A 27,993-nucleotide genomic window follows, 5' to 3' on the forward strand; every position below is an offset into this window, starting at 1 on the left:
ATTTTTTGGTATTTTATTCATATTAATAATCTAAACAATGCAGACATAAACACTCAATACTAAACACCACAAGGAATGTTTCACATTTGGCAACAACAATAAGTTATTCAAGGATAAATAATGTACTGTTATGATGTACTTATAGCAAACTTAGTCAAATTATCTGCGTCAAACTGATTTTTACTTTTAAAACACAAAGCATGAACATTATGTGTATAATAGCTTCATGCAGTCATTATGATCATCATCACTCTGGGTTCATCTAAAATTTCTTCTTTTTATATTGTTGTTTGTTACAGCTATTTTCTAATTATTTGTAATGATATGAACCTGTGAATTGTATATTAGTATCGTTTTATACATTTACATGCTGGTTTATTATTGAAAATGTTGACTCCAAACTTCTGCTTATCCAATGTTTCATCTCGAAATGAAGTGTATTCATGGGGAATTTGCTGCAGTAACAGCCTCTACTCTTCTGAGAAGGCCACAGTAGATGCTGGAACATCTATGTTGTAACATAGATGTTGCAGTGAGAGTTTGATTACATTCAGCCACAATAGCATTAATGATGTTGAATGATCGGTTCTGGATCACTCCAGCTCATCCCAGAGTTATTGGGCGGAGCTCCATCATTCCAAAGGACACAGTTCCACTGCTCCACGGCTCAAAAGACTGGATTGAATTGACTTGATTCAAATGTGCACATTGGTTCTACATGGATAAGTTACATTAACACAAGTACTGCCATTCATTTTACTTACTTGCGTTAATGCAATGTATTTTATTCATGTGGAATCGATGTTACACATTTGAATGTAGTCAGTTGGCAGTGGACATGATGACCTGTGCTAAAAAAAACACCACAGAAACCATTGAGCGTTACTGTTGGTTCCTTATGGTTTTGTAACATGTTTTGTTGTTTTTTTAATGGGTTGATATCACAGTGCAAAGGATCCTAATGGTTTGACAGGTAACCAATAGCCATTTCTAAATGGTTTCTTAATGGGATCTAAAAGTGTTCTGCGTGAAACAAGTGGTCTATATTGGAAACTATTAAGCCAATTCCCATTCCCACAATTCCCACAAATCAAGGTTCTGTGCATGTACATTTTTCATTAATCGAGCTAGAAACAATGTAAATGTACCCTCAATGCTACAACAGAGGTTTGAAGGCCCAATTGTGTACCTTAAATAAGTTTTTCTCAGGTGAAAAGTTTTACATATTTGTACCTTTTCATAACCTAATGTTTTAAAACAGAACAGTAAAATAAAAAGCCTGGAGATGAGACGGGGTGAGTGGAGTCAATACAGCTTAGAAAATATCATTTCAATGGATTATAGTACAATTATGTTCCCTGACTAAATGTGCTGAGATGTACCCTTGAGGGTACCAGCCCACTGACAGGAGGGATACTGCCCCAGTGAGAGTTTTCATACCTTTATTTCTAAGAGTGTAAATAGGCAGAGTTCACTAATTATAAGGGGTGTCTGGATACTTTTGGACATGTATCCATGTGTGCGCGCGCGATGTCTCTCTCTCTCTCTCTCCTCTCTCTCTCTCTCTCTCTCTGTCTCTCTCTCTCTCTCTTTCCCAGTGGCAGCGCGGGTGACGGAGGCCAAAGCTCCTCGTTATCATACGAAAAGAGTTAAGCCTCTTCACAAAACGCGACTCATGCGAGCAACTTTAGACAACAAGGGCCAGGCGCTCACGAGAACAAACGCGGCCACAATGGCGCGGCCACTGCGCTTTATTTCTTTAGGAGAATGCAAACAGAGCTCGCGAAGATGGGATTTTCAGAGGTCCCGTCTAATCCCGCCATTGTTCAGCTCGCGTGCAGACGGCGAGATTGACACACGGATCACGTGAAAGAACGGCGGTCATTTCTTTTCTTCCCCTCTCCATTATTCTAAAGGAGTTTCGGATAGACTTGCAATTGTCAGCAGGCTCTGGGCGCAGACCGTGGAGAAGTTGTTGCTGTTATTGTTGTTGTTTTAGAGTCTCGATGCAGTGCTGAAACGTCTCGAGCTGCTGTTCCAAAGAAACACTCGCGTTTCACTCAGAACGGGGGGCTGCATTAAACTGATCACACTACAGTGGCTCCAGATGGGCGCATCTCTCTTTTGGAGCTGCTTAATTAAGCGATGCAGCCACAGTCGCAGAGACTCTACAGCCCACACGCTACAGTCCTGCGATAACATTTGGGCTTTTTGCAGAACTCTCAACATCCACTGGCTGCAGATGGGTCTTTTTTTTGCGCGCACCGTTGCGCGCGCTCCGTCCTTCTGCTGAACGCGGCCCCCGCGGAGAAGGAGGGGGGGAGAAAATCTCCTAAACAGCCGTGACGGACCCGGTGGCTCCCCTAAACGCGTTTTAATACGAGCCCTGGCCAATTCACCGGCCATCTTCGTTTAGGTCAAAAGAGTTATAGGCGTGATTGGGGCTGTTGGGGAAGGGTATGTGTGTGGGAGGGGGGATTTGGTGGGGCACACAAAGGACGCATGTGGCGCTGCCTCATTATGTCCAACTTAGGCTCAAGCCCTGTGTGAAAACCTGCTGGAAGTTCTCCTCCCTCCGGGTCTGCCAAGGCAAGAATAATGCGGACGCCGATGCCTCCAATGGGATACCCCACCACGCTATTATATCCGCAGTACTAACGAGGGGTTCATACGCCTTTGATAGAATCTGACCATAGAAATCCGCCTAAATCTCCCCGGCGCTCCACATAAATCCTATTGGAAACGGCTTCTCTTCACCTGCTCCGGCAGCCGAGAGGAGAGGAGAGCAGAGCAGAGTAGAGGAGAGGCTCCAGCGGGAGGGGAGCGCCGCAGAGGCGGTGACATGCATGTTAAACGAGCGCGCTTTTCTCGTGGCCGGAGCGCCGTTCAGCTCACGCGACGTCTCGTGAGCTGAAGAGTTTTTCAAGGAAATCATCTTTTCTCTTTTGCTGTATGGGGCGGATCGAGTGGTCGATCGATGCCTGACCACAACTGGAATACATGCACGAAATAAAAGTAGTAAAGAGGAGGGGGGATTGATTGGAGGGGGGTGAAGCTGCGAACGAGTCAGTCGTGATCAAAACACAGTTACTGCACCATAAAAGAAAGAAAGAAAGAAAGAAAGAAAGCGAGGATCATGAATTTCTCAGCCCATCTAGTGTGAATGTGTATGGAAATCCATTCCTGCCAGGCAGAGGAGGGAAAAATAACCTGATTTCCTCCTTAGCTGTTCCTGGCGCCAATTATGTCGAAATATTGATATTTAGTAGTAATGACTTATGTGCACAAAATGACTTAGCATCTCGAAATAATGACTTATGTGCCCAAAAATGACTTAGTATCTCGAAATAATGACTTATGTCCCCCAAAATGACTTAGTATCTCAAAATAATGACTTAATATCTCGAAATAATGACTTATGTTTCCAAAAAATGACTTAGTATTACGAAACAATGACTTATGTCCCCAAAAATAACTTAGTATCTCAAAATAATGACTTGTTTCCAAAAAAAGACTTAGTATCTCGGTTAGTATCTCGAAAAGGTCATATTACGAGATACTGAGTCAAAATTTTGACTTTTTTCCCTCTCCCGGGCGGGAATGAGCTTCCGTATGTATGTGCCAGTTCTCTAATAAAAAAGAGAAAAAATGGACTGTCTTTTCTCCACTGAAAAACATATAGCCTATGTGTGAGAGACGGAGACAGAGAGAGAGAGAGAGAGAGAGAGAGAGAGGGCAGAAATGTATAGTAAATCAGACACTGCACTCTGGTGCCAAGTTATTTGCTTTAAGGAATCTCCAAATAGGCTTAGATGTCTTTTTAAAAGTGCCCTTTTTCCTATTCAAAGCGGGGATTGGTCACACTTGATCTCATTTGCATGAGGCTGTCTATAAACCGCCCCGCCACTGCAGTTCTCTCCAGTTGCGCGTTTGAAAGCTTCGGGGGCGCGGGCACAGCAGTGCGCGCGCACAGAAGAGAGAGAGAGAGAGAGAGAGAGAGAGGGAGAGAGGGAGAGAGCGACAGAGACTTTTGCTTTTTTCTCCGCGCGTCCGGTGGACCTGATGTGACGGACGAGTATATCGGAACACTTAACTTGACAGGCGTCTATTGTTTTAGCGCATTTTCACTGTTGGCACACTTGGCTTTTATGATGGGAGGGAATCCAGGCAGCGCAGCCGCGTGGACGCTCGCTTTCACCTTTCTGTCACTGCCCGTCCTGCCGGCTCTCGCCGCGGGAAGGACCATGAAATACCAGACGTACGAAGAGGACGCTCCGTCCACTGTCATCGGAAACCTGGCCAAGGACATGGCGCTGACTCCCTCCGCGGGCTCCAAGACCAATTTCAGGATGATGAAACAGTTCAACGCTTCTTTTATCCGGCTGCGCGAGAGCGACGGGCAGCTCACTATCGGGGAGAGGATCGACAGAGAGAAAATCTGCAAGCACACGGTTCAGTGCCTCATCGCGTTTGATGTGGTGAGTTTCTCCAAAGAACAATTCAAACTGATACACGTTGAAGTGGAGGTAAAGGACATCAATGACAATTCCCCTGAGTTTCCCAGGAAGGAATCTACGCTGGAAATCTCTGAGAACACAGCGGTGGGCACGCGCATACCCCTGGATGTGGCTGTGGATGAAGACGTGGGCACAAACTACATCCAAAGCTACCAAATCTCAGTCAACAGCCACTTCACCATTGACATGCTGAGCAGAGCTGATGGGGTTAAATATGCGGAGCTGGTGCTAATGAAAGAACTGGACAGGGAGACGCAGGCGTCCTTCGTTCTGGAACTGGCCGCGACTGACGGAGGAAACCCGCCGAGGTCTGGCACCACGAAGATCAATGTCAAGGTGAAAGACTACAATGACAACAGCCCCATTTTTGACCGCAACCATTTCTCCATCGAAATACCTGAGGACGCACCGGTGGGATTCCTGCTGCTGGATCTGAACGCGGTCGATCCGGATGAGGGTTTGAACGGGGAAGTTGTGTATGGGTTCGGCAATCAAGTGCCCTCTGAGATCCGACAACTTTTCAAAGTGGACAGAAAAACAGGCCGCCTGACCCTGGAGAGTCAGATCGATTTTGAAAGCAAAACGACGTACGAGTTTGACGTCCAGGCGTCTGACCTGGGTCCCAACCCAAGCCCTCCAACCGTCTGCAAAATCATCGTCCAGGTGCAGGACGTGAACGACAACGCGCCTGAAATCACCATCACCCCAATGACCTCCATCACCGCAGGAATCGCACACATCACAGAGGCAGCTGCCAAGGACAGCTTTGTAGCTCTGATCAGCACCACGGACAGAGACTCGGGCGCCAATGGCCAGGTGCACTGCACACTGTATGGGCATGACCACTTCAAACTCCAGCAGGCTTACGAAGACAGCTATATGATTGTGACCACAGCCCCCCTTGACAGAGAAAAAATTGCAGAGTATAACTTAACTGTGGTGGCTGAAGACCTCGGCTCCCCGCCTTTCAGAACGATTACACAGTACACCATTAGGCTGAGCGACGAAAACGACAACGCCCCCATGTTTAGCAAACCCGTCTATGATGTTTCAATTGTGGAAAACAATGCACCGGGTGCATATATAACCACAGTGGTGGCCAGAGACTTGGACCTGGGGCAGAACAGTAAAATCAGCTATAAACTTGTAGACACTTATATTATGGGCTCACCCATATCAGCATTTGTCTCTCTGGACCCTGCCACTGGCTCCATCTATGCTCTCCGGAGTTTCAACTATGAAGTTTTAAAGCAGCTTGAGCTGCGAATTCAAGCAAGCGATGGCGGATCACCACAACTCCATGGAAGCGCAACAGTCAACCTAAGAATAGTCGATAAAAATGACAACGCTCCCATTATCACACAGCCAGCCCTCAATAACGGCTCTGCAGAAGTCCTCCTGCCCAAAGACGCCCCTTCAGGTTATGTGGTAACCCAGATAAATGCACGGGATGCCGACGAGGGTGTCAACGCAGAGCTGTCCTACAAAATCGCCACAGGTGAAGCCTCCGTCTTCTCCATCAACAGAGCCACTGGGGAGATCTACCTTAACCGTGAGCTGAACTATGAAGTTGACGAGAGCCTGAAAGTCACAGTGACCGTCAGCGACAATGGGAGACCTTCGCTGACTTCCACGGCCACCATCCGTTTCACCATCGTCGCCGGAGCGCCCCCCAATGACCGCAACATATTCAGACATGGCAGCGAAGATGATGAAGCCCACGAGTGGGACCTCTCCATCGTGATTATCGTTGTTCTGGCAGGGAGCTGCACGCTGCTGCTCTTAGCCATCATCGTAATAGCGACAAGCTGTAACAAGCGAAAGCTGGACAAGCGGCGAGATGGCTTTCATCCTGAAAAGGAGGATGGCATGAACCTGGAGGGGGGGAAGAACAATAGCGACCCTCTCATACCTGTTCACAGCGATGGCGTGTTTGACGTCCACCCATACTCCAACAAACCCAGTTTTACTGGTTCCATTCAGGCAAGCAGCGACATGTGCTGCAGTTCCGAAGATGGCACAGAGACTACCTGCGTCTATGAATCCGAAAACAAAAGCCGTGGAGCAAAACTGGAGGTAAGTCAACGCATACCAATTTATTTAAGCATGCGTTATTATAACTTCAGTTCAGGCTAACTGTGACTACTTTGGTGTAACTAATATGCTGTGTGTTTCTATTTATGTAGGGTTATTCAACTTTGCCTGGCTATGGCAAAGAGCCGGTGCGACCAATTACAATATGGAAAGGCAACTCCTACACCACCGTTTCAGCAAGAGACCCTCAGTTCAGCGGGAAAGACAGCGGAAAAGGAGACAGTGACTTCAACGACAGTGACTCAGACATCAGCGGTGATGGCCTGAAGAAAGATGGACACCAAAACAATGCTCAAAATGGTAAGACCAGAGTAGTTTGGTCAGAAAATGTTCTATGCTGTTAGATTCAGTTCAAAATCAGTGTTAGCTAAAGTGGCTAGTTCTGAATAAAAGTGATTAGCTACCATTTAGCATTGTACTTGTAACATTTTACTAACCAATGTTAGGATGCAAACACTATTAGCAACACAAGCCTAACATATTTGACTGAACTGTAGGCTCAAACTGTCTGCTGCAGATAGCCTGAGTGAAGCCTGTGGGCGTTAAATTAGCTGAAAACATGCTAACAAACTTTTTTAGTTGCCTTTCCAGTTTTGTGGGGGTGTAGGGACAAGTTTAGCTGAGATTTTTTGACCGAACCATTCCTGTAAATGACATGAACACTTCAGCTCAGCGAAGCCTGTAGGCGTTTATCGTGACTACAGTCGCTCTAACAAAAACATGCTAACATGCTCTTCTTCCTTGTGTTTTTTCCAGCTCTGTGGGCGTGTACCAGCGAGTGTAAGATCCTCGGCCACTCCGACCGTTGCTGGAGCCCAACCGCCGCCAGGGCGAGCAACAGCTCTGCAAAGACCGGCTCGCTTCCCAGAGACTCTCTCAGGAGGGAGAACTACTACCAGGCCCACATACCAAAAACGGTGGGCCTCCAGAGCGTCTACGAAAAGGTTCTGCACAGGGAATATGACTATGTGTTAGTGCCCCCACCCCAACCAGTCAGGGTACGAGAGATCAACGACGTCACCATCCCAGTGTACTCACCCACAACAACACGCTGTCCCACCAATGAAGTCTGAGAACCTAAACAGCCAGATAATAAGACTGTTAACGGCTGTCACTGACACTACACTCTCTACAGCAAGTGTTGAACATGTATAGGTATCAATAATGTTTGTGTATTTAAGAAAAAACGCATCTTTTCTGTCAGTATTGGTCTTTACGATGATTTTAAGCAATCATATGACTTTGTTGAAAATTATATGTATATTATGCAAGTTTTTTGTAAATACAGAGTCTATTTTTATAATATTATTCCTAAGTAAAACAAAAGATATTGCAGATGATATACTTTATTTTAAAAGCATGTTCCTTATTTAAATGCAGCCTAAGATTTTATGCTCCCAAACCCAGTTGATAGCCTACCTGTGTAAATTTAGGCCATCTGAATGCAAGATGTACCTTTTTGATCGATTTCTTTCACAATGTTATAAAAATAAACATTGAAAATCGATTTCTTTGCGCCTTTGTGAGACTCACTAAACTCATTTTCTCTGAGAGCGGGGTTGGGGACAGAGGATGGCGCTGTTTGCAAGTTTTGAGGGGAAGCACGTGTTGGTGCACCGTATGGGGCTGCAGTAATTAGGCTACACCAAAAACAGACCGCTTTCATTTTCACTGCGACCACGCAGACTGCTGTGTCTTAAATATAGCCTAAAATGTCAGCTCATATAGGCACCATCTGCCGTTTGGACTCTCAAAAGTGGGCTTTCGAGTTTTACACGTGTAGAGTCCATTGTTTATATATTTATTTACTCATTTTCCTCCGAACTAGCAGCCCGATAGACCCATCCGGGTGTATCATATAATTATGCGCACCTGCATTGTGCGCTGTGTCCATGCGGTGCGCCAACACCTCGCCCACACTGCCAGCCAGCAGCGGCTACGCAAGCCAGAGCTACTGAGCGCAAAGCGAACTCTCTCTCTCTCTCTCTCTCTCTCTCTTCCTCTCTCTCTCTCACGCACACGCATGCAGGGCCGTTTCTTGCTATAAGAGGTGTAAGTAGTTATTTAGGGCCCCTCAGACACGCGGAGGGGGTGTTGTGTAGTTTTTTTAGAAGTTTGTATCTTTAATTAACTTGAATAAAGTATTTATTTGTTTGTCAGACCTTCATACAGAATAACAATAAGTGAGGGAGGGCGGAGACCGCTTAGAGCCCCCAGAGTGTTTAGAAACAGCCCTCATCCCCTCACTCATCCACCCTCTCTCACTCTTTTACTCATTTCCCCTCTCACCCCCTCCTTCACTTACTCTTCTTCACTCATCCTCTCGCTCTCTAACTCTCTCTAACTCTTTCCTTCACTCATCCTCTCTCTTCCTCTCTCTAACTCTCCCCCCTCTCTGTCCTTCACTTACCCTCTCTCACTCACTATCCTTCTCTCACTCCCTCTCTTTCTAACTCTCTCTCTTTCTTTCTCTCGTTCACTCATCCTCTCTCTCTCCGTCTCTCTCTCTCTCCTTCACTCACCTTCCCTCTCTCACTCACTATCCTTCTCTCACTCCCTCTCTTTCTAACTCTCTCTTTCTTTCTCTCCTTCTCTCATCCTCTCTCATTCCCTTTCTCTCTAACTCTCTCTTTCGTACTCTCCTTCACTCATCCTCCCTCCCTCTCTCTAACTCTCTCTCTCCTTCATTCATCCTCTCTTTCTCTCTCTCGCTCTCCTTCACTCATCCTCTCTTTCTCTCTCTCTCTCATTTCCTCTCTTTCATTCACTGTCTTTCACTCATCCTGTTTCTCTCTCTCGTCCTCTCTCATCCACCATCCTTTTCTCTCTCTCTCTCCTTCACTCATCCTTCACTCTCTCCTTCTCTCATCCTCTCTCGCTTATTCACTATCTTTTTCTGTCTCTCTGCTTCACTCACCCTCTCTCTCTCCTTTTCTCATCCTTTTTTACTCATCCGCTCTCTCACACTCATTATCTCTATTTCTTGCTATCTGTTCCTCTCGCTCTTCTTTCTGTCTCTCTCTCTCTCACACACACACACATACATACACATCCTGACTCACCCACTCGCTCCCTCTCTTTTTATCTCTTTTACTCTTTGTTTATCTCTCGAGCTCACTCTTTCTGTTTCTCTCATACACACCTTCACTCAGTCACTCACTCACATCCATGCATGCTGATCTGTTCACTCCCACTCTCACCATATCACTATCTCACTCATTCTCTCTTTCTCTCTCAGCTCAACAGAGAGACTACAGTAAAAGTGAGACAGGTCACACGGGTGCGCGTGGGTTCGAAAATCACACGTATCACAAGTATAAGCGTGAAAGATAGACCGCTCAGTTCAGTGACCTTACGTGCTGGATATACGGTCCACAAGAGCAGAGCCATCAGCTGACACTCTGAATGAGCTACGGTGGTCAGTTATGCACTGCCACTCCTTCAACATGCAAAAAACGTCGTCCGAGTCCTTTTCCCCATTCACTCCATTCACCCAACGGTAATATTACACCCTCCCAGGCCCTCCCACCCGTCCTCAGACCAGCACTCAACTTTTTTTCCCTCGTCCTAAAAAAAGAGCAAGTGGCCAGCGAGACAGAAGTCCGTATCCAGCCATGGAGGCGACCTCTGAGAAAATCCCCATCGCCCTGGCCGGACCAGAGGACTTACAGCAGCTCATGCCGCCTGTAAGTAGTAACGTAAGCTTTAAACCGCTTTTCCAGTGTCTACGAATCTGATCTGGTCAGTGCGCCATGGCCGAGCTTATTGAGAGCGTATGATGTCCGTTCTGCACGGAACAGCCTTTTAATCTAAGCCCTCATATCTGATATATTTTCACTGCTGACCTCTGTGAATGTGCGCAGGCATACACTGCAGTGACCGTGAAGCCCTCCAGCTCTGCGCGCCTGCTGAAGATTGGAGTGGCCGCGTTGACCGTTGGAGCCGCGCTGCTGCTGTTCGGAGCCATCGGAGCTTTTTACTTTTGGAACGTCAACGACAAGCACGTAAGACACCTTGTCTCGCGCATTTCTACCCCACTGTGTTCCCCTTGAGCCCTCAAAGCTCATAAAGTAATGCTGCTCTCTCGGTGGGATTCATAGACGTGGACAAGTGCCTGCAGTCCACTGCTCTAGTGGTCTGCCTGAAGCCCAAGGGTCGAGAGGTGTGTAAGCAAAGAGTGCTGTAGAGTTGGGCTGTAAAATATCAGTCAGTTCTGTTTTAAAGTACGTTTAGACCTATTTGTCTAGAACCCTACTAAACTAGCCTATTAGTGGAACTTCTAAAAATAAAAAAGCACCTTTGTGGAGGTTCAGCTGTTCAGCACTGTATAAACTATCATTTGGAGCAGGTTTATTTTTAAAAGGCTATATATTTGCTCCATGCCATCTAAATGTTATGAACACGGGATGAGTGAGGGTTTCATTGGAACTGAGTTATATATTAGAGGCAACCAGGTATTTTTGATTTCTTATGATACATCACATGGATCCTGGTTCCAATGAAAGGAGCCCTTCATGTAACTCCCTCCTCCCACTGCAATTACAAACAGGCCCCCTCTCCATGGAAAAGGAAACATGGGATGGGCTTCATTCAGCAGGGCCAAAGCATCGTATTTGAAACATCTAGTTCTCTACCAAGTTTGGCTAAGAAGGTTGATCCATCCACTCATATATGCACTCTTGAAGTGACATGTCTACTCTTAAACCTTTTCCTTACTGTCGTTCTATTTCCATGTTTAAAACCCCACACAGAAATTGCTGACACAGCACCAGAGCCTCTCTAGGATTAGCGTGCAATGTGGGCCTACATAGACAGAACTGCGCAAAAGTCTTAGGCCATCTGAGGAAATGGGATGTAAAGCCATTTATCTGGGCAGTAAGCATTTATTTGTTTAAAAATATGTACAATACATTGTAAACAATATATTGTGCCAGCTTAATTTCCAAAGCTCTCCTCAAGGAAGCCCAGCATTTACTGTTACCATACAATATTGGCTACAGCTAATCAATTTTTCATTAAATTAAATTAGGCGCTGCTGATGAAGTTTAAGAAATCCATGCAGTGACTGGAGTTTGGCAAGAAGTCAGGAATCAAACCTGTGTTCTCCTAACTGCATTCTTCTAAGATTTATGTATTAAAATACATAAACGTTGCTTTACGTCCTTAAGAAAGAGCTTATTCTAGAGTTCTGTAGTTATATATAGAGCAATGACAACTTAAGTAAACATTTAAATGATTCTTTGCATTGTTTTGCAATGGAAAACCTGCGGTATATGGTTCTTAGTGGCACCAAAAAGGGTTCCACTATTGTTCATAGAAGTCATTTTTGTTACTATATAGAACTCTTTTTGCTAAGTGTGTACTAAAATTACTCACTATGTTCTTGTCAGTGTGACCTCATTCTGCATGCATCTTACAGGTGTACAATGTCCACTACACCATGAGTATCAATGGCAAGGTGGAGGAGGGCTCCATGGAGATTGACACAATGAACAACTTGGAGAGATTCACAACAGGAAGCGGAAATGACGAAGCCGTCGAGGTCCACGATTTCCAGATTGTAAGCCTTCCACTACAGTGCTAACTTTTTCCACTGCATGTAACCCTTTGAGTCAAAAGTCTGGATCCCATATTCAAGTGTGTAGAGGACATAACAGTACTGCTTAGGGACCCTGTGGAGTGGAATGCAGCTTTGGTCTTCAATAAATAGGGTTAATTAGACCCCGCCCTCATTCATCACAACACAACCGGTTGGCTGAAAAGCATTAACGAGGACAGACATTCCACCAATAAACTTAGAAACACATAAGAACTAGGTTGGTATAATAATTGTGCATCCAACTCTGTGCTTTCCAACTCTTAATTTCCCTGAAGTCCTCATTAAATCTACTATTATCTACTAAATTAGTTATGGTTTTAGATATATATTATTAACTTTTAAACTATTGAGCATAAGCCTTTAGATAAAATGTCTTCAAGAAAACTGAAAACCATACAAACTTTTGGCCTGTAGTCTCACTCTTGCCAAAATATTGCCAAACTCACATGTCATGCAGTTACTTTTTGCATTGACATGGACACAAGGGTGCAAACATTCTTTGGAGTGATGCCATTGGCAGAACCACTTTTGGTTGCTACAGAACCTTTCAATTGATGATTCTTCAAAGAAACTATTTTTTTAATGAGATGCAAATGTGAAGAACCTTTTTTTAAAAGTTTAAAGAACCTCTACAGAGGTTCTACATCAATTAAGGCTTTTCCGAGAGCCATATGTCTAAGCCAGGGTGCCCAATCCCAATCCTAGAGATCTACCACCCTGTAGAGTTCAGATCCAGCACACCTAGCTCTAATATTCAGATTCCCCTGAATCCCTACATTACCTGGATGAAGTTCTAGTGTTAGGGCAGGAAATATATTCTGCAGGAGCAGGGTTGGGCACCCCTGGCCTAAACCAAGAACTATAATCTTAAATAAACTCACTTCTTTAAATCGTGTCAGTCTGCCAATGAATCCAAAAAAGATCTCAATCTAGGAAAGGAAAAGGATATTTGGCCTGATCCAAGTCTTGAGCCCTCCTTGTCCCCATCTAACACAGGGAATTACTGGCATCCGCTTCGCTGGAGGAGAGAAGTGCTACATCAAGACCCAGGCCAAAGGTCACCTTCCTGACGTGGAGACTCTAAACAAGGAGTCACTGATGTTTGACCTGGTAAGTAGAGTTGCTACATTTCTCACAAACCTGCAGATTTTTCCCCTTTCATTCTCTTTCCTAGACATGCATAACTTGATAGGGTGGTCTCTGGTGTTCTGTCTCAACTGCAATGAGGAAATCATTTGTGAAGAATCTCCTAGCTAGTTCTGTTTTTAGAACCTCCCACCACCGGCAGCACCATCTAACTGCCAAAGCTGTGGTCAAATCTGAGTCTGTGACTGACAGCAGGAGCATGAACATGCATTGCAATTCTAGCCCTAACGCTTCATATGTAGATAACGGCCATGTGTGCCAGTCCTCTGAAATGAGAATGACTTGAGCATTTACACAGGGAAGATCAAAAAAGACCTACAGCCCCAAGATACGACTGGACCAGTAATGGGTTTGGATTTCCATGCCTCCATGTTCCATGTGGGTTTTTTTCCTGGGTGAAAGAGACATGTGAACAAATTGAAGTGATTGAGTGTGCACACGGCTATAGCTTTTGGCACAGTACGCCAGAGGATCCATAGCTAGTGATTCTGCCTGCGGCGCTTCCATCCGGTTTCAAACACGAACAAGTCCACAGCTCAGGAGACCCCTACAACAGGAGCTTACGGTTCTCTCTCTTTCTCTCTCCCTCTCTCTCTCTCTCTCTTTCTTTCTTTCTCTCCCTCTTTTTTCCACCCTTTTTCTGTGGGAGTGCTGCCAAGACCAATCTCCAAATTAGAGTGCTGATGCCCCCCTCACCTAACAGCTGCAGCATTCATTTTGCATCACACATTTAAAGACGTTTTCATAACGGCCGTGACTGTGAAGTTGTTCGCTGCCGAGCAAATTTCTTTCAAGCGCGGATCCATTTTTAAACGATTTAATGCAAATGGCCACTTGAATATTCATGCCATGTGTGTGTGTTTTGACGACGTGCTGGGCCGTGCAGATAAGGGTGGTCCTGTCAACAGCAATGCCTCACAGCGTTTTAGAGCTTTATGTGTGTGGTGGTGGGGAAAGTATGAAATGGATGAGAAACGCTCATTGTGAGCCACTAACACTGCCTTTGCATTGCTGCTTGGAACATCCATTTTGGACCTTCAAGACTGCTGGAAAAGAACATTATGCATAGCACTGAGGCGATGGTCAAATCTAAACCCCTTTGAACAAATCAGTGCTTCCTTAAAGGAATAGCTCATTCAATGTGGCTAATAAGGAATGCAGGCTAGGAGCCACCAATTAGCATGATGTCACATGCTATTTGGTGGCTAGCTGTTTGTATCCATTGTTAGCAACGTTAGCATTCTGGGTGAAACTATCCCTTTAAAGGCTTGGGGTGTAAATACAGAGACAGGCTAACCATTCCTTAAATGTTGACTTAAATGTTAAGCATTGCGTCTGTAAGTCTCATCACTTTGACAGAATTCATGATTTTACTTTTCCATGTTTTCGTTCATCACTACAATACGCAAATATATCATAAAACCATTGGAAATCCCTGAGGTGCCAACTAATGGCTAATTAACCCAGTCGCACTAGCATTATTGTATCTCTTACCTCAGTCAATGAAGAAAATCTTAAAGAAAGCAGCAATTCTATCTTTATTCAACACAAAATGGACACCAGAGACAACTTTTTTACCCTTTTAGCCAGAGAAAAGAACCCAATCTGAGGTAACATATCTAGATACCTATCTTGCTACTCAGCTACCTTGCTAACTTCATATTTTAGCTTGTTTTTAGCCTTCCTCTTTTGATGAGCTATTTCTGTTGTTTAATCCATTCACTTCATTGTTAAAATGATTGCTAGTTAAAATGACAGCTGCTACAGTTATTCAAGTGCAATACAATATTGGGCTTTCTAGCAGTAACATTACGTATTTGCTATGAAAACATTGCAAAACAGCCCAGCTCCAAAAATCCACCCCAAAGCAGTTGTAGTCTTTCAAAAGTTACTCCCACCCTCAAGATTTTCTAGTTTTTAAACCAGAATTTCTTACTCTAGAGACTATTGCAGCACTGTTGTAGGATGCAAGTAGGCGTGTTTACGACTAATGTAGTGATGGTTGCATTCTTCACATTGGCTGCAGTGTTCCTCTAATGGAGTCGTCTCAATGAATCAAGCCTCTTACATCAGTCATCTTGTTTTCATTGGAGGGTAGATGGGGAGACACCTTGGCTAAAACAGACAAACGTGTAATTAATCAAATGTATATTTGGATTCCCTCAGGAGGATGAGATCATGCCTGCCAAGTTCGAGGAGGAGTCTCTTATCTGGGTCGCGGCTGATCAGCCTCTCAAGGACAGCAGTTTCCTCAGCACTAAAATCCTGGACCTCTGTGGAGACCTGCCCATCTTCTGGCTGCGTCCCACATACCCCAATGGTAGAACAGCTATTCGCTGATATCCCTGCTCTTTCCCTTTGTCTACATACTTAATTTTCCTTTTTAGGGGATGAAACACCTTGGCTTGCAGCCATGCAGTGTGTATCTGTAATCCAGAAAAGCGAGGACATCTTATCACAGGACATTCTAATTGTACCCTTCAGTGCCCCCCCGTCACCTGACCACATTACGGTGGGCCCATAAATATTTAACGGGCAGTCTAGTCACTAGCTCATAACACAAATTACAAGACAACAGTGTTAAATTTCATCAGTCTGCATCGTGCACCATAATTGAGCTGAGGCTATTAGGCATGCAAGGTTAATTGCTTGAAAACAGCCCAGCTGAAACAACTGTGCATGTGTTAGACTCTCTCCAAAAAGCGCACTCGCTCAAAGGCCGTGCCGTACTGCGTGCCTGGAGAAAATGAATGGCTTGTATTAGAATACCTGTCTCTAAACAGAAAGAAAGGGCAATATCGTTGAAGTATCCCAGCCTGTTGTAAAGGGCATCAATATATATTCATGATGAGCCCATTTAGTCTTGCCAAGGTTATAACAGGGGGTACAGATACCACGCAGGACCAATTTGGGTTTATATTAAGAACTCTTGCTAAGGGTATTCATTCCTCAGATTGGTTTAAAATGAAAGAGATTACAGAATGCTCTTAACAGGCATTGACAACATTAGCATGGAGAAAAACCCTCACAACCCAGTAGCTAAGATCAATATAGATCTTAACTAAGATAAATATAGACAAATATGGACAAAGGCATTATCAGCACTACATATCTTCACTGCCAAAACAAAACCCCATCTTTAAAATGGCAGCTTTAGAGGGGAAGTACTTTCAATGTAAGTTAATGTAGCATAACTTTTTTTCCCAAGTAATTTTGGACCATTTCTATTGTTCCCATAATCATGAAATGTAAAAGGCAACTGGTATTTTCAAAATATATAAAAATCCAACAAAAAGTAGAGATACAAAGTGTTGTTTTGTCAGTGATGATATAAAAACTTGGTTCACTTGCCATTTTGAATAGTAAATGGCTATATTTGCACTGTAGATGTTGCGACCCCTGATTACTATCACGATCACTGTAAAAACAAATACATGAGTAAATAAATAAATAAGTAAATATATAAATATATAAATGACTCTTTAAGATTCTCTACAATGAACCATTTCACACCAAACCCCTCCGAATGACTCTGAAGGTATAAGGTAGGGCTGAACAAAATGCTAGTATTACGATTATTTTGCAATTGTGAGATGCCTTTATGCACTATTTTGACCATTCATTTTATTTTGAATTACATGAGTAACATGAAAACATGAATGGCACATAACATTGTGATTAGCCTTACTTGCATATTACAGACCTTGGTAATATCAGTTCAATACTGTGATGCAGTGTCAATATTGCGATGAACAGACAATATATCGTGCAGCCCTAGCACGAATATTATAGAGTGCTCTTAGCAGAGAGGCCTAGACTTTAACATTAGCATAAAGAAGCTTCATGTGTTGGATTAGCTCGCCTTTGTCAATAACGATATTCTTCAGGATGCAGAATCCCAGTAGTAGCCCTTGATCAGCACACTTAGCCTGACACATTTGACACATACGACTGCTATTCTGCTTGAATCCTGTCAACTGTTCTCCCCAGGTGGGCAGAAGAAGAGATCCGTGCCGAGGGCCAGACGACAGGCTGAAGAAGATGAGGAAGAGGAGCCGCCGTTCAACCCGGAGAACCCTTACCATGTGAGTGCCATTCAAATACCTGCTTTTGAGCTGTTGCCCAAGGCTATGCCGGGCTTATCCGCACCGTGGTAGAACCGCTTTGTACAGACAGAGAGAGATGGAGGGAGGAGGAGGAGGAGGAGGAGGGAGAGGGAGGGGATGGGCAACCGAGAGCGAGAGAGATGTAAAAATGAATTAACTTACATAAGTCACATGGGATTTAAATAAGCAGCACTGCATGATTGACAGTTGTAACGTGGCAGTGGCTGTACTGCCTGTAGCCATACTTAACATGGCAGTAATACAGTGCAATTTCAATAAAACTTGCATATCCATTTGGAATAACTGTCCATTCCAATCATAATCACCCTGACCCTCAAGGCTTGATTGCAGAGCGGCAACATATCAGGACTGTCAATTCAAAGCTAAACATCTGTGGCAAGCTCTCCAGTCGATATTTGTCTACATCAAGTGGGCACCAGCAAACACACTATTTTTACTACTATTTTTAGCAAGTAGTCCATGTTCTCTCACTCTGTGCTCTTTAAAAGGACTGTTTGGCAAAAATTGCATACATATTTATGCAATTTTCCCCTTAGTGCAAATGTGGTCAATCAGCCTGGACCCATTTGGTGTCTGCTTCTTTAGTTTTGCACTCAAACTATTAGCATCGTGCCTAAATCATGATGGACTTGTCTCAAACATATTTAATATCTCAAATAGACATGCTAATGTTTTCTGACACTGTATGACATACTGTTATCTGAAAAAGTAGACAAAACTAGAGACAAAATTCAGGCTTAATGATGGTTGCTACTACTGTTACTGCTATTACTGTAAACCCTCTGGCATCAATGAACACGCCTGCTTGTCAAATTCAATATCTCTATATATGTTTCTCTATCTTTGCAATAGTACAACACAGAAATACGGTTCAAACATGTCCTGAATCTGTAGAGTTACTCTTTCTATTCCATCAGATTGTGAGATCATATGTAATTTGCATGAGGTATGAGGCTATGAAGAGGGGTAGAGCTACACAATATTTGCCAGTGGACATTCAGAAAATCACTAAGGACTGACCCATCATGCCAGAAGCCCTTCATTCTTCATTCAGTCGACATTGGAGACACATGAAATGGCGTGCAACAGGTTTACAGCTGCTAAAATTGCTGCAGCAGTTTTGGAAAGTAGCAATTAAGATAGCGGAACATTTTGATATGAAACATTTAGGGGTTGTGTTGTATGCAAGCTTGATTTAGTGAATTTAAGAAGATAGGCGAAAATTGAAAAAACGCCCTTAGAACCCAGAGGGTTAAAGAAGCAAACTTCATACACCAAACATGTCTTGGCCGATCAATTACATTTGGGATAAGGGAAAATATGCAAATTTGACTTTTGGGCAGATTATCACATAAAAGCAAACTATAGCTTCAGGTTTTCTTTCAGCAGAATCAGTATAACCAAAAGCAGAGCTACATAACTGGTACAAATAATGATGCCTTGTCTTCCATACTGATTCCTGAGAAATACTGTTTTCACTACATTCCTTTAGATTACAAACTAAAAGTTGATGTGGCTTAAATCAGAAATGAGTGTGAGGGGCTAGAAGTGGATATATTTACAGTAAGACAAGTATTCACAAGAACGCGATACCTACAGTGAAGTATGAAGGTGGTAGTTTCATCATATGGGGCTGGTTCTCTGCAAATGCCACTGGGGCATTACATGTTATTGATGGAAACATGAGCGGAGCAATTTGATCTTATCAACCAAGAAGCTGAATCTGGGAAGGGGATGAACATTTCAACAAGACGACAACCCTAAACATACTGCCAATAACTTAAGAATCCCACTGAAAATTTATGGAGGATTTTGAAATTGTGAGTCCATCACAGGGACCCTCATAACCTTCTAAGACGGTTTGCTAAGAGGAAGTATCTGATACTTAGAAGTATCTGAATTCTTGTACTGACCACTTCAGTTTTGAACAAATATGTTTAAAACATTAAGCAACTGCCTTTAACTAAATAGTGTTCACTATTAGTATACCCTTGATCATGCATGTAACTTTATGTAACCGGACACCCCTATTGTCAAATAATACCAGACAACATGCGCAGCTGTGTGAGCAGCGACAGATGTTGGGGTCACTGCAAGAGGCCATGCTTGTCGCCCTTCGTCTATTCTCACAGGCTTCCTTTCAACCGAGACAGCATCCTTCTATTGACCCTGTCCCCTATTGTGTTAGCAGAGAGACTGCTCTGACTCCCCCTCCTGCCAAAAATCCCCCCCCAATCCAGTCTTCCAGTCTAATCCCTACTCCCCTCTGTTCCCTCAAACTGAAAAACCAAAAGAGAAAGGAAACTGGGGCACATACATATTTACTTCAATACAACTCAAACACATCACGCACCACCTGAAACGTCTCAGAAGTGCAGAGATTTGTTACCGATTTAAGTTTCAGCAGAAAAAATTTAGCTGTAGAGCCCAAACTGCACACCTGAAGACACCATGGAATAGTTCAGCAAAAAAACAAACATACACAACTTTCCCCTTACTTTTTTATTATATAGTTGATCAGTCAAGACATGTTTGGTGTCCAAGGTTTTGCACTGGAGCTACTAATGTAGCTAACAGGCATTAGTAGTGTATAGACTACAAATTAGCCTTCTAAATATAATTCAGTAAAAGTATGGCATAGTTAAAACAGTAGTATCAATCATCTTGAAGCGTCTGATTCATCCGTATTTTTGCCCATTTTCATAGACAAAAGAATGTCATACAGTGTCAGAAAGCACACAAGTAAGTCTATTTGGGAGTCTTTAACAGCTCCACACAGTTTGAGCTAGGTGTAATGATTTAGACATGCAGGTTTGACTAATTGGTGGTGAATAGGCTTCCATTACTTGTTCCTGCTCCAGTTCAAAAATAAAGGAGCAAACTTCATACAGTGAACGAAATGAGCTTGTTTTTATGATAAAAGACATCAAATTAAGCTTTCTGAACATGGACTCTGTCATGGAGTAGATCCCCTCTTGTCACTGGGTTGGTACCCTCAAGGGTAAGTCTTTAGTATCTTTAGTTAGCGAACATATTTGTACCATATTCCATTGCAATTAATTTTTTTAAGTTGCAGTGACTCTACACACCCTGTCTTGACACTTGGCTTTTTATTTAATTTTTCTGTGTTACAAAAGTAGGTTATGAAAAAATTCATATCCATACTTTTCCTCTGGAAAAACCTCAAGGTACACAGTTGGACTTTTTTTTTTTGTTTTTCCCAATTTTCTCCTATCTGATTCCACCCACTAGTTAGGACTCCCCCGGTCACATGATACTACCAGCGCTAGGAGGCGAAAGCTGCATCTGAGACCTGCATCTTTTCAAACTGCCACTAACATGTCATTGGACAGCTGAACATGCTCGGAGGAGAACACTAACCGCCAGTTCTGTTACATCAGCTAACAAACGCCTGCGCTGACTAGCATCGTGCTGAGTGATGGTGAGAAAAAAGGGGGCCATCCTACCCACCCAGAGAGCGGATGGCTGTAGCATCACCAGGAACTGAACTTGCGATCTACTGATGATAGGGCCAACACAGTTGTGCCACTCAGGTCCCCCACATTTGGACCTTAAAACCATTGTTGTACCCAAAGGATACTTTTACAATGTTTACCTACACAGTACCTTAAAGGCTCCCAAGTGGTGCAGCTGTTTAAGGTTTTGCTGCATTGTCTTAAGTTCGAACCCCGATAATGCTGGGAGTCCAAGAAAGCATTAACTGGCCCTGATTAACTGCACAGTACACTGTCAAAAAAGGTGTCTGATCACCATAGTACAAACAATGAAAATGTTCCCTTAAAGATACAGCAATGGTCTTAAGGTCTGATTGAGTACCTTAAATAAGTTTAAGGTACATTACATTCACTTTCTCAGAGAAAAGGTGCATGTCTTCAGAACTAAAGGTTTTAAAATAGAAGAATTAAATAAAAAGACTGGAGTCAAGACAGAGTGTATGGAATCAGTGCAACTTCAAAAATATAACTATAACAGAATATGGAACAATTATGTTCCTTAACTAAAGGTACTGAAGACGTACTCCTGAGGGTACCACCCCAGCGGCAGACAATCATACAAGGTCCCACTCAGTCACAGTGTATGTGAAATGTTGAATAAAAAGAAAACAAACACAGCACTCATATTTTTGATAGCATTTTTAAAAAGTGGCAACACTCTTTTGCAACTTCAAAAATATGAAAACTCAATGCAAAATATATCTGCTACAGGACATGATACAATGTTCTCAACTAAAAGTACTGAAGACGTACCCTTGAGGTAGTTTTGGAGAGTGCGCCAGTTAAAAGTTTATACACACCTAACTGAATATGCATTTTTCATCATGGTAAGTTTGGATCCTGACAATGCAAGACAGCATGATTTATTAAAATAAAGGTTTCAAAGAGGCTCCCAAGTGGTTGTTTAAGGGTTTTCCGCCCTGTCAGTTTGAATCGTGACAATTCCGGGAGTAAAAGAACGCATAATTGGCCCTGATTAACTGCATATATTGCTACACAGTATGCGAAATGTTGAATAATGATTTAAAAAAAAACTCACTGCTCAAAAACTTTGTTGAACAAATGGTTTTTGAAAGCATTTTTCAGAAGTGGCACTAACGTTTTGCTGGTTCCAACTTATGAAGCTCAATTTTAAATTAAATTAAATATCGCAGTACATACCATGTATTGTGAAAATGTCTACATGTATCAAGGTAATGTATTTTCACCATATCACCCACCCCTACTTTCAACCTGTCTTGGCTCACTGTCTACATTTGTAGAGACAACTGTGTAAATTAGTCTTTTTGCACCAGTTCCTTCCTTTATCCCCTTACAAAGCCAGGGCCAACCAGTGGGCCCAAAGTTTTATTACACACTTCTATAACCTAAAAATAGCTCAACTAGTTTGCAGTGAAGTCTCTGTAGTTACTGAATAATAAGCCTTAGTATGTAATAAGTCTGGGATTCTAAGGGGTCAACATGAGATCAGGTGTAAAATGTCTGTTTTTGTATGGGACTGTTAATATGCTCAATGTTTTTCTCCCCTGCATCTGTTTCAGCGTATTGAGGGCGAAGAGGGCTCCATGACCTTCGACCCCATGCTGGACCACACTGGCGTGTGCTGTACGGAATGCCGTCGGAGCTACACTCAGTGCCATCGCATATGCGAGCCCCTGGGCGGCTACCAACCATGGCCGTACAACTACCATGGCTGTAGAGTGGTCTGCCGAGTGATCATGCCATGCCGCTGGTGGGTGGCTCGTATCATGGGCCTCGTCTAAGATCTTCGCAGTGAAGTTACTTGCAAAGAACGGCAGTTTCCAACAGCACCGGAAACTGAGCAAGTCTACATGTTAGGACAGCTCTCCATACCACTGCTGAGCTGTATTTATTATGCCTTGTATTGAATTATGTCAACGCCATTGAGGGACAGCGCAAAAAAGACAGTCCATGTGCGGTACACTGTAAGAAAGTACATGCCAGTTTATATTCTCAAAGTTCAGCATCAAAAATATGAATATTGTATATTAAAGACAGCTATGTTTTCCATTGACTGAATAGAAAAGCAAATGTAAAAAAATGTGGAGAAAAGGAAATGATTCTTTTTGCCCTTTCTTTCGATGTAAATACGTGTAATAATTTGCATGCCTTCAGAGGGCAGAGCACAAAGCAGCACAAAGCATAAATGCCCACATGAGATATTGAACATCAGCTTTGTAGCTTTGAAACCAGCCCATTTTCTCTGGATATTGCTTTTCATGTGATATAAAAAAAAAGGATAATTGACATTGGTTTTTGGACTTGTATTGGTGCTTTTAAAGTGCATCGCATAAAGCCAAAGTGTAATAAAGGTCTTTTTCTATAGCAGAGGCATCATACGTTATATATATTTTTGTTGTTTTCATTGTTGCTTTCATTGGTGAACACCAAACACTGTTTTAAAAAGAAGGAATATCACTAGGGGTTAATAAACAAGACTGAATCTTTTTATATATATATATATATATATACTGCTTTCATGGTCTGAGATCTTAGCTATAATGCAAATGCCTGAGCTCCTTTTGATGTCTGGCAGAGGAGCTTTAAGCGAGGGAGAAAATGACTGTTAGAGTTTAAACTGGAGCCGTAAAACTCGCCTGTTTGATCAGCTTCAGAGATGAAACGTGTGCCATGAATTTATCATTTAACCCATTATCAAAGAAAGATCTTCTCTTCCTCCCCCTCCTCATCTGTTTTTCTTCAAACAGTCATTTGAACTGTTTACAGTACATAACTACGGTGTACCTCACCCCCCAGTCTAAACAGTTTGATATCAAGGTTAAACATTTTTGTTCTCGGGGGTGTTACTTGGTGGGGCAATCAAATATCAGGAAATTCCTGATACCAACTGATGCTAACTGCTAACCCACTACACTCTTATTCTACGCTTTCATGTTTGGCCCACTCATAATGTTTGTGTGGGCTTATGGACCCAGTACAGTCATAATTCATTTTACATGACAGTTTTCCATTCTCTATTTATATCTTAGACATAAACAGGCTGTCTCATTAAGACTGGTATATGTAAATCACCTCTGTATTGTGCCTCATTTACAAAGCATATGTAACTTCAGTGTGAACAGTAGGGCTAAGCTGTTGTAGGCCGAATAGGCAGATATATGTAAATGGCTGGCATTACAAGGTCAATGACAGCGTAGTTTCCATACAGTTGTTTTCAAAAGTTTTTAAATTGCATATATTTTTTTTTTTTGAGTAGTAAACACAGCCTCTGCAGCAAATGATTTTAAACAATAACATTTTATATAAATGTTAATGCACAGTTACTTTATGTTTGATTAAATTAAAATATAGTCATTGTGGCATGTGCAAAAACTTGGACACAATCCTGAGTCTTTAGGAGTCCTAATGGCGGGTAATGATGGACCTGACTAACAAGGACCCTCCTTGAATAGGGGGGGTTTAAGTTAATGCTATATAACTGTTTAAGTTAATGCTATATTTTCACAACAGCTGCTTTGTGGGCGCGCTGCTAAAACACACACGGGTTGAGATTCAAAGAGTGCAGAGATATAGAGGCCAGTGGCCTGTTGCACCAGGCTAAATTCAAACACAGGCTAGTTGTACCATAAGTTCATGTTTATGCATTACTAAATCAGATCAAGTTGCACTACACAAACTAGTTTTAATGTTGAGCTTAGTAGCTACCAAATATTTACACCTCCCCCTCAGCAGGTGGAAGTTTTGGGGAAACGATCAGAAACCACATACAAAGCACAAAAAGAACCAAAACAGAACTTCTTGGTTAACTAAGCACTGAGCATGAAGCTAAACACCCACAGCTTCAGCTCAGTGAGACTCAGCAGCTGCACAAACGGCTAAACTGAGGCTGCTGTTGTGTCAGTTAGCCAGAAACCGTCGTTTAAAGGGCTCCGTATTTTGGTTTTCTCAGGAAAATATTACCGATTAGACAGAAAATGGCTCTAGATAATTAGTTTTATTCAGTTTTAAGTCCACTAAGGACTTAAGGCTTTAAGGCCAGACTTAAACTTACGCAAAACCACTTCTGAACCCCAAAGCAGCCTAATACCGCTTTAAAACTGAATCTAACGTAATAAAAACGTTTTATCGTTATATCTCCCGCTCAGTGCGCGTGACTGTGGACGGTTACCGCGCCACATATCAACAATCTGATTGGTCGCCGCTCAGCTAATTTGCATAAGGTTCGTCCAGAATGAGAGAGGCCTGATGCGTCAGTTATGTGTACATACTGTCGTCTCTCGCCTCGTTTTAGTGCATTACTACACGTTCGGTTTGATGTAAGCTAACAAAAAAAAAATCAAATGGAAAAAAGGCAATACTTTACATGACGTCATCGTTGACGTCACGTATATACTCTCTTCCCGCGTATAAACACCTTCAGGGGTCCCTGAGGTAAAAGAGCGGAGAGAGACAGAGAGATGGCAGAAAGAAGACAGACAAATTCCGACCCGTTTTTTTTTCAGGAAACAGGTGAGCCTAAAGTCACAAACTGTAAATATGTCGTAGTAACGCGAGCTAAAGTTAGCTAGGCTAGCTAGCTAGCGATTAGCTACACTTGTAACGAACACGAGCTGATAAACAAGCACAGGATTCGCTTCAAGTACGATTTTTAAACAACTAATGTATCAGATAGTGAAGTTCAGCCTCAGCCCAGCAGCTAACCTGTAAAACACACACAGTTCCAGAAGCACAAGTCCCAGAGGGAGAGAGAGAGAGCAGCACCTCTTCAGTTACTGATGGAGCTGAAGACATGAGACAAGCTGAGCTCACCAAAGTAGGTAGGCAGCTAGCAGGTAACTTCCAAACAACCCCTTTGTTGAGCAGTTATAGTAAGACTAATGATAGAAAGCACACTTACCTTGTTGATTGTCAGTCGTTTAACCCTTAAGTGCACACCAACCTACCACATAAAGAGATACAGCACGTTAAATATGTATGTATATATATATATATATATATATATATATAATATATATATATATATAGGTTATATATTTTACATGCTGTATCTCTTTATGTGGTAGGTTGGTGTGCATTTAAGGGTTAAATGGCAATCAACAAGGTAAGTGTGCTTATAGAACCATTGTCTTTGCTCAAGAACCCTTGACCTTTTGAAAGAGTGATAGGGACACATGGTTGCTGTGCTTAAATCTTCAAGTAGCTAGGAGAGAGTGACCTGCCACTAGAACAGTGTACAAAAAACTCTAAATACAATCGACTTTGCTGCCACGCCAAATCTAATTAGCTTATAAGGTTTCACCTCATCCCTGTAAAATTCCTCTTCGCTCAATCAGTAACTTCAGCATTCAGCAGGCAAGTAACTGTGCTCATGATGTAGTATAAGCTGGATCAGCTATCAAGTTGAAGTGCTGTCTAGTAGTGATGGAAGTTGATTCCAAAATAATTGGTTCTTCAACACCAACTCGCCTAGGACTCGTGATCGACTCTTGGCGAGTCCAAATGCTTGGAGTCGACTCTCTGTCGACACTACGTTGTGTTTCATCTTAATTGGTTCGAGGGACAGTTTGACGGAGGCGTGTGTAATGCAGTAAAGAATTGAGTTTGAATAGTTACTTTGTTTAATTATCAGCTTTAAACTGTTCCAGCACTGCTCATCGGCTGCTGTGAGCACAAACTCTGCTCACAGAAACGTTTTTGATTTGCCTGCGTCTACGTGGCACCACTCTGCACCCTAACGCTATATTTTCTTCATGGTTAGGGTTGCAATAAGCAACGATTAGAAGCTGTACTTGATTCCTTTTCAAACAGTTGAAAAAGACTTTGGAAATGTTTCTTTTCAAAGAATTATGATTTTCTCAGTACATCACCTCAAATTTACTCTTGCCCCTCATTATGTAAAGCTATCTGATGATCAAACGTATTGAAACATTAGTCAGCTGTAATCATTTGTCAAGCTTCCTGATACTGCTTGGTATATCACTATGATCTGTATTCCAAAAACTGGGTAAACTATGTTTAGGATGGTTTAGTCTCTACTGTATTCCTTTATCACAGGTTCTGGTGCTGTCTTGGCTTTAAATTAAGTGGATTTGAAGAGTCGACTCCATCGATTCCAGTGGCTTGAGTCAACTCCAGAAAACCCAAAGTCGTGCATCACTACTGTCTAGTGCCCAGTGCCGGAGTGGGTAATTGCAAGAGTTGGGAGAATTCTTGGTGGGCTGCAAGTGTTTTGGGCCGCTTACTCCGAGGTACTGAAAAAATTCATGCATATAAACACAAGAAAGCTCAGACAAACTCTAAATTTTACAAGTGTATTTCTGTAGTAAAAATAGTAAAATTGAGGGGTTAAACCAGTGGCCCCCACATGATGTAGTACAGCCCTGGTTTGCTGATTGTAACTTGTACAGCTGATAGAGATTAGATAAAGCTAAAGATAGCTTCTTCAGCTTGTGTGTAACTACTGCACTATTTAAGATGGAATGGAAATTCCAAAAAGAAGCTAACATTAGCCTCGAGAGATTATCAAATTAAGCATGACAATGTGGTGCTGGCTAACACAGCAGACAGTGCTTCAAGGAGTTTATCACTGTTTTCATAAAATGGACAGCAGCAGCAAGAACTGCAGAAAACCGTGATGAAAAAGCTAGTTACGGAGGATGAGGACATATCTGAGTAGGTGGGCACCAAGAAACGTTGACAGGGCGTCAACGTGCTTAGCTAACGTTAGGGTCGTTTGTAGCGTATTGTCTGTCATGGTTGTCACATTTAAGACAAAAACGTCTGTCGGTTTTCATTTTATCATTATCTAGCCACCTTGTTTATCTTAGTAGCATAATAAATAATGAATAAGAGACTTTACAGTTGGAGTTTAAGGTGGGCTGGTCTGCATTATAAAACTCCCGGTCTGAAACCAAGTCCCACTCCGGCCACCAGACCAAGTGCACCAAAACAATGGTCTCTGCGCTGAGCAAACTATGAATGAATCAAATCCCATATGTGTAAAAATATGTGTT

The 27,993-nt window shown here is 42.6% G+C and overlaps 2 protein-coding genes across 2 annotated transcripts; both read left to right on the forward strand.

Moving 5' to 3' along the window:
- Window positions 1-3,935: 3,935 nt before the first annotated feature.
- LOC118798401 (protocadherin-8-like) lies at window positions 3,936-8,118 on the forward strand. The gene is made up of 3 exons (XM_036557835.1): window positions 3,936-6,593; window positions 6,704-6,911; window positions 7,368-8,118. The coding sequence occupies exons 1-3, from the start codon at window positions 4,149-4,151 to the stop codon at window positions 7,682-7,684; spliced, it is 2,970 nt and encodes a 989-aa protein (XP_036413728.1). The 5' UTR covers window positions 3,936-4,148; the 3' UTR covers window positions 7,685-8,118.
- A 2,021-nt stretch (window positions 8,119-10,139) lies between these two features.
- Window positions 10,140-23,339, forward strand: LOC118798129 (leukocyte cell-derived chemotaxin 1-like). Its single transcript, XM_036557479.1, has 7 exons — window positions 10,140-10,297; window positions 10,475-10,615; window positions 12,031-12,171; window positions 13,207-13,320; window positions 15,523-15,676; window positions 17,347-17,441; window positions 22,540-23,339. The coding sequence occupies exons 1-7, from the start codon at window positions 10,226-10,228 to the stop codon at window positions 22,759-22,761; spliced, it is 939 nt and encodes a 312-aa protein (XP_036413372.1). The 5' UTR covers window positions 10,140-10,225; the 3' UTR covers window positions 22,762-23,339.
- The last annotated feature ends 4,654 nt before the right edge of the window (window positions 23,340-27,993 follow it).

The sequence above is a fragment of the Colossoma macropomum genome, unplaced genomic scaffold, assembly GCF_904425465.1.
Source record: "Colossoma macropomum unplaced genomic scaffold, Colossoma_macropomum, whole genome shotgun sequence".
Lineage (NCBI taxonomy): Eukaryota > Metazoa > Chordata > Actinopteri > Characiformes > Serrasalmidae > Colossoma > Colossoma macropomum.

Coding starts and splice junctions, on each gene's coding strand:
- LOC118798401 (XM_036557835.1), top strand. CDS start 4,149: ATGATGGGAGGGAATCCAGGCAGCGCAGCCGCGTGGACGCTCGCTTTC. Junction 6,594..6,703: donor GCCGTGGAGCAAAACTGGAG/GTAAGTCAACGC, acceptor CTATTTATGTAG/GGTTATTCAACTTTGCCTGG. Junction 6,912..7,367: donor CCAAAACAATGCTCAAAATG/GTAAGACCAGAG, acceptor TGTTTTTTCCAG/CTCTGTGGGCGTGTACCAGC.
- LOC118798129 (XM_036557479.1), top strand. CDS start 10,226: ATGGAGGCGACCTCTGAGAAAATCCCCATCGCCCTGGCCGGACCAGAG. Junction 10,616..12,030: donor GGAACGTCAACGACAAGCAC/GTAAGACACCTT, acceptor TGCATCTTACAG/GTGTACAATGTCCACTACAC. Junction 13,321..15,522: donor AGTCACTGATGTTTGACCTG/GTAAGTAGAGTT, acceptor GGATTCCCTCAG/GAGGATGAGATCATGCCTGC.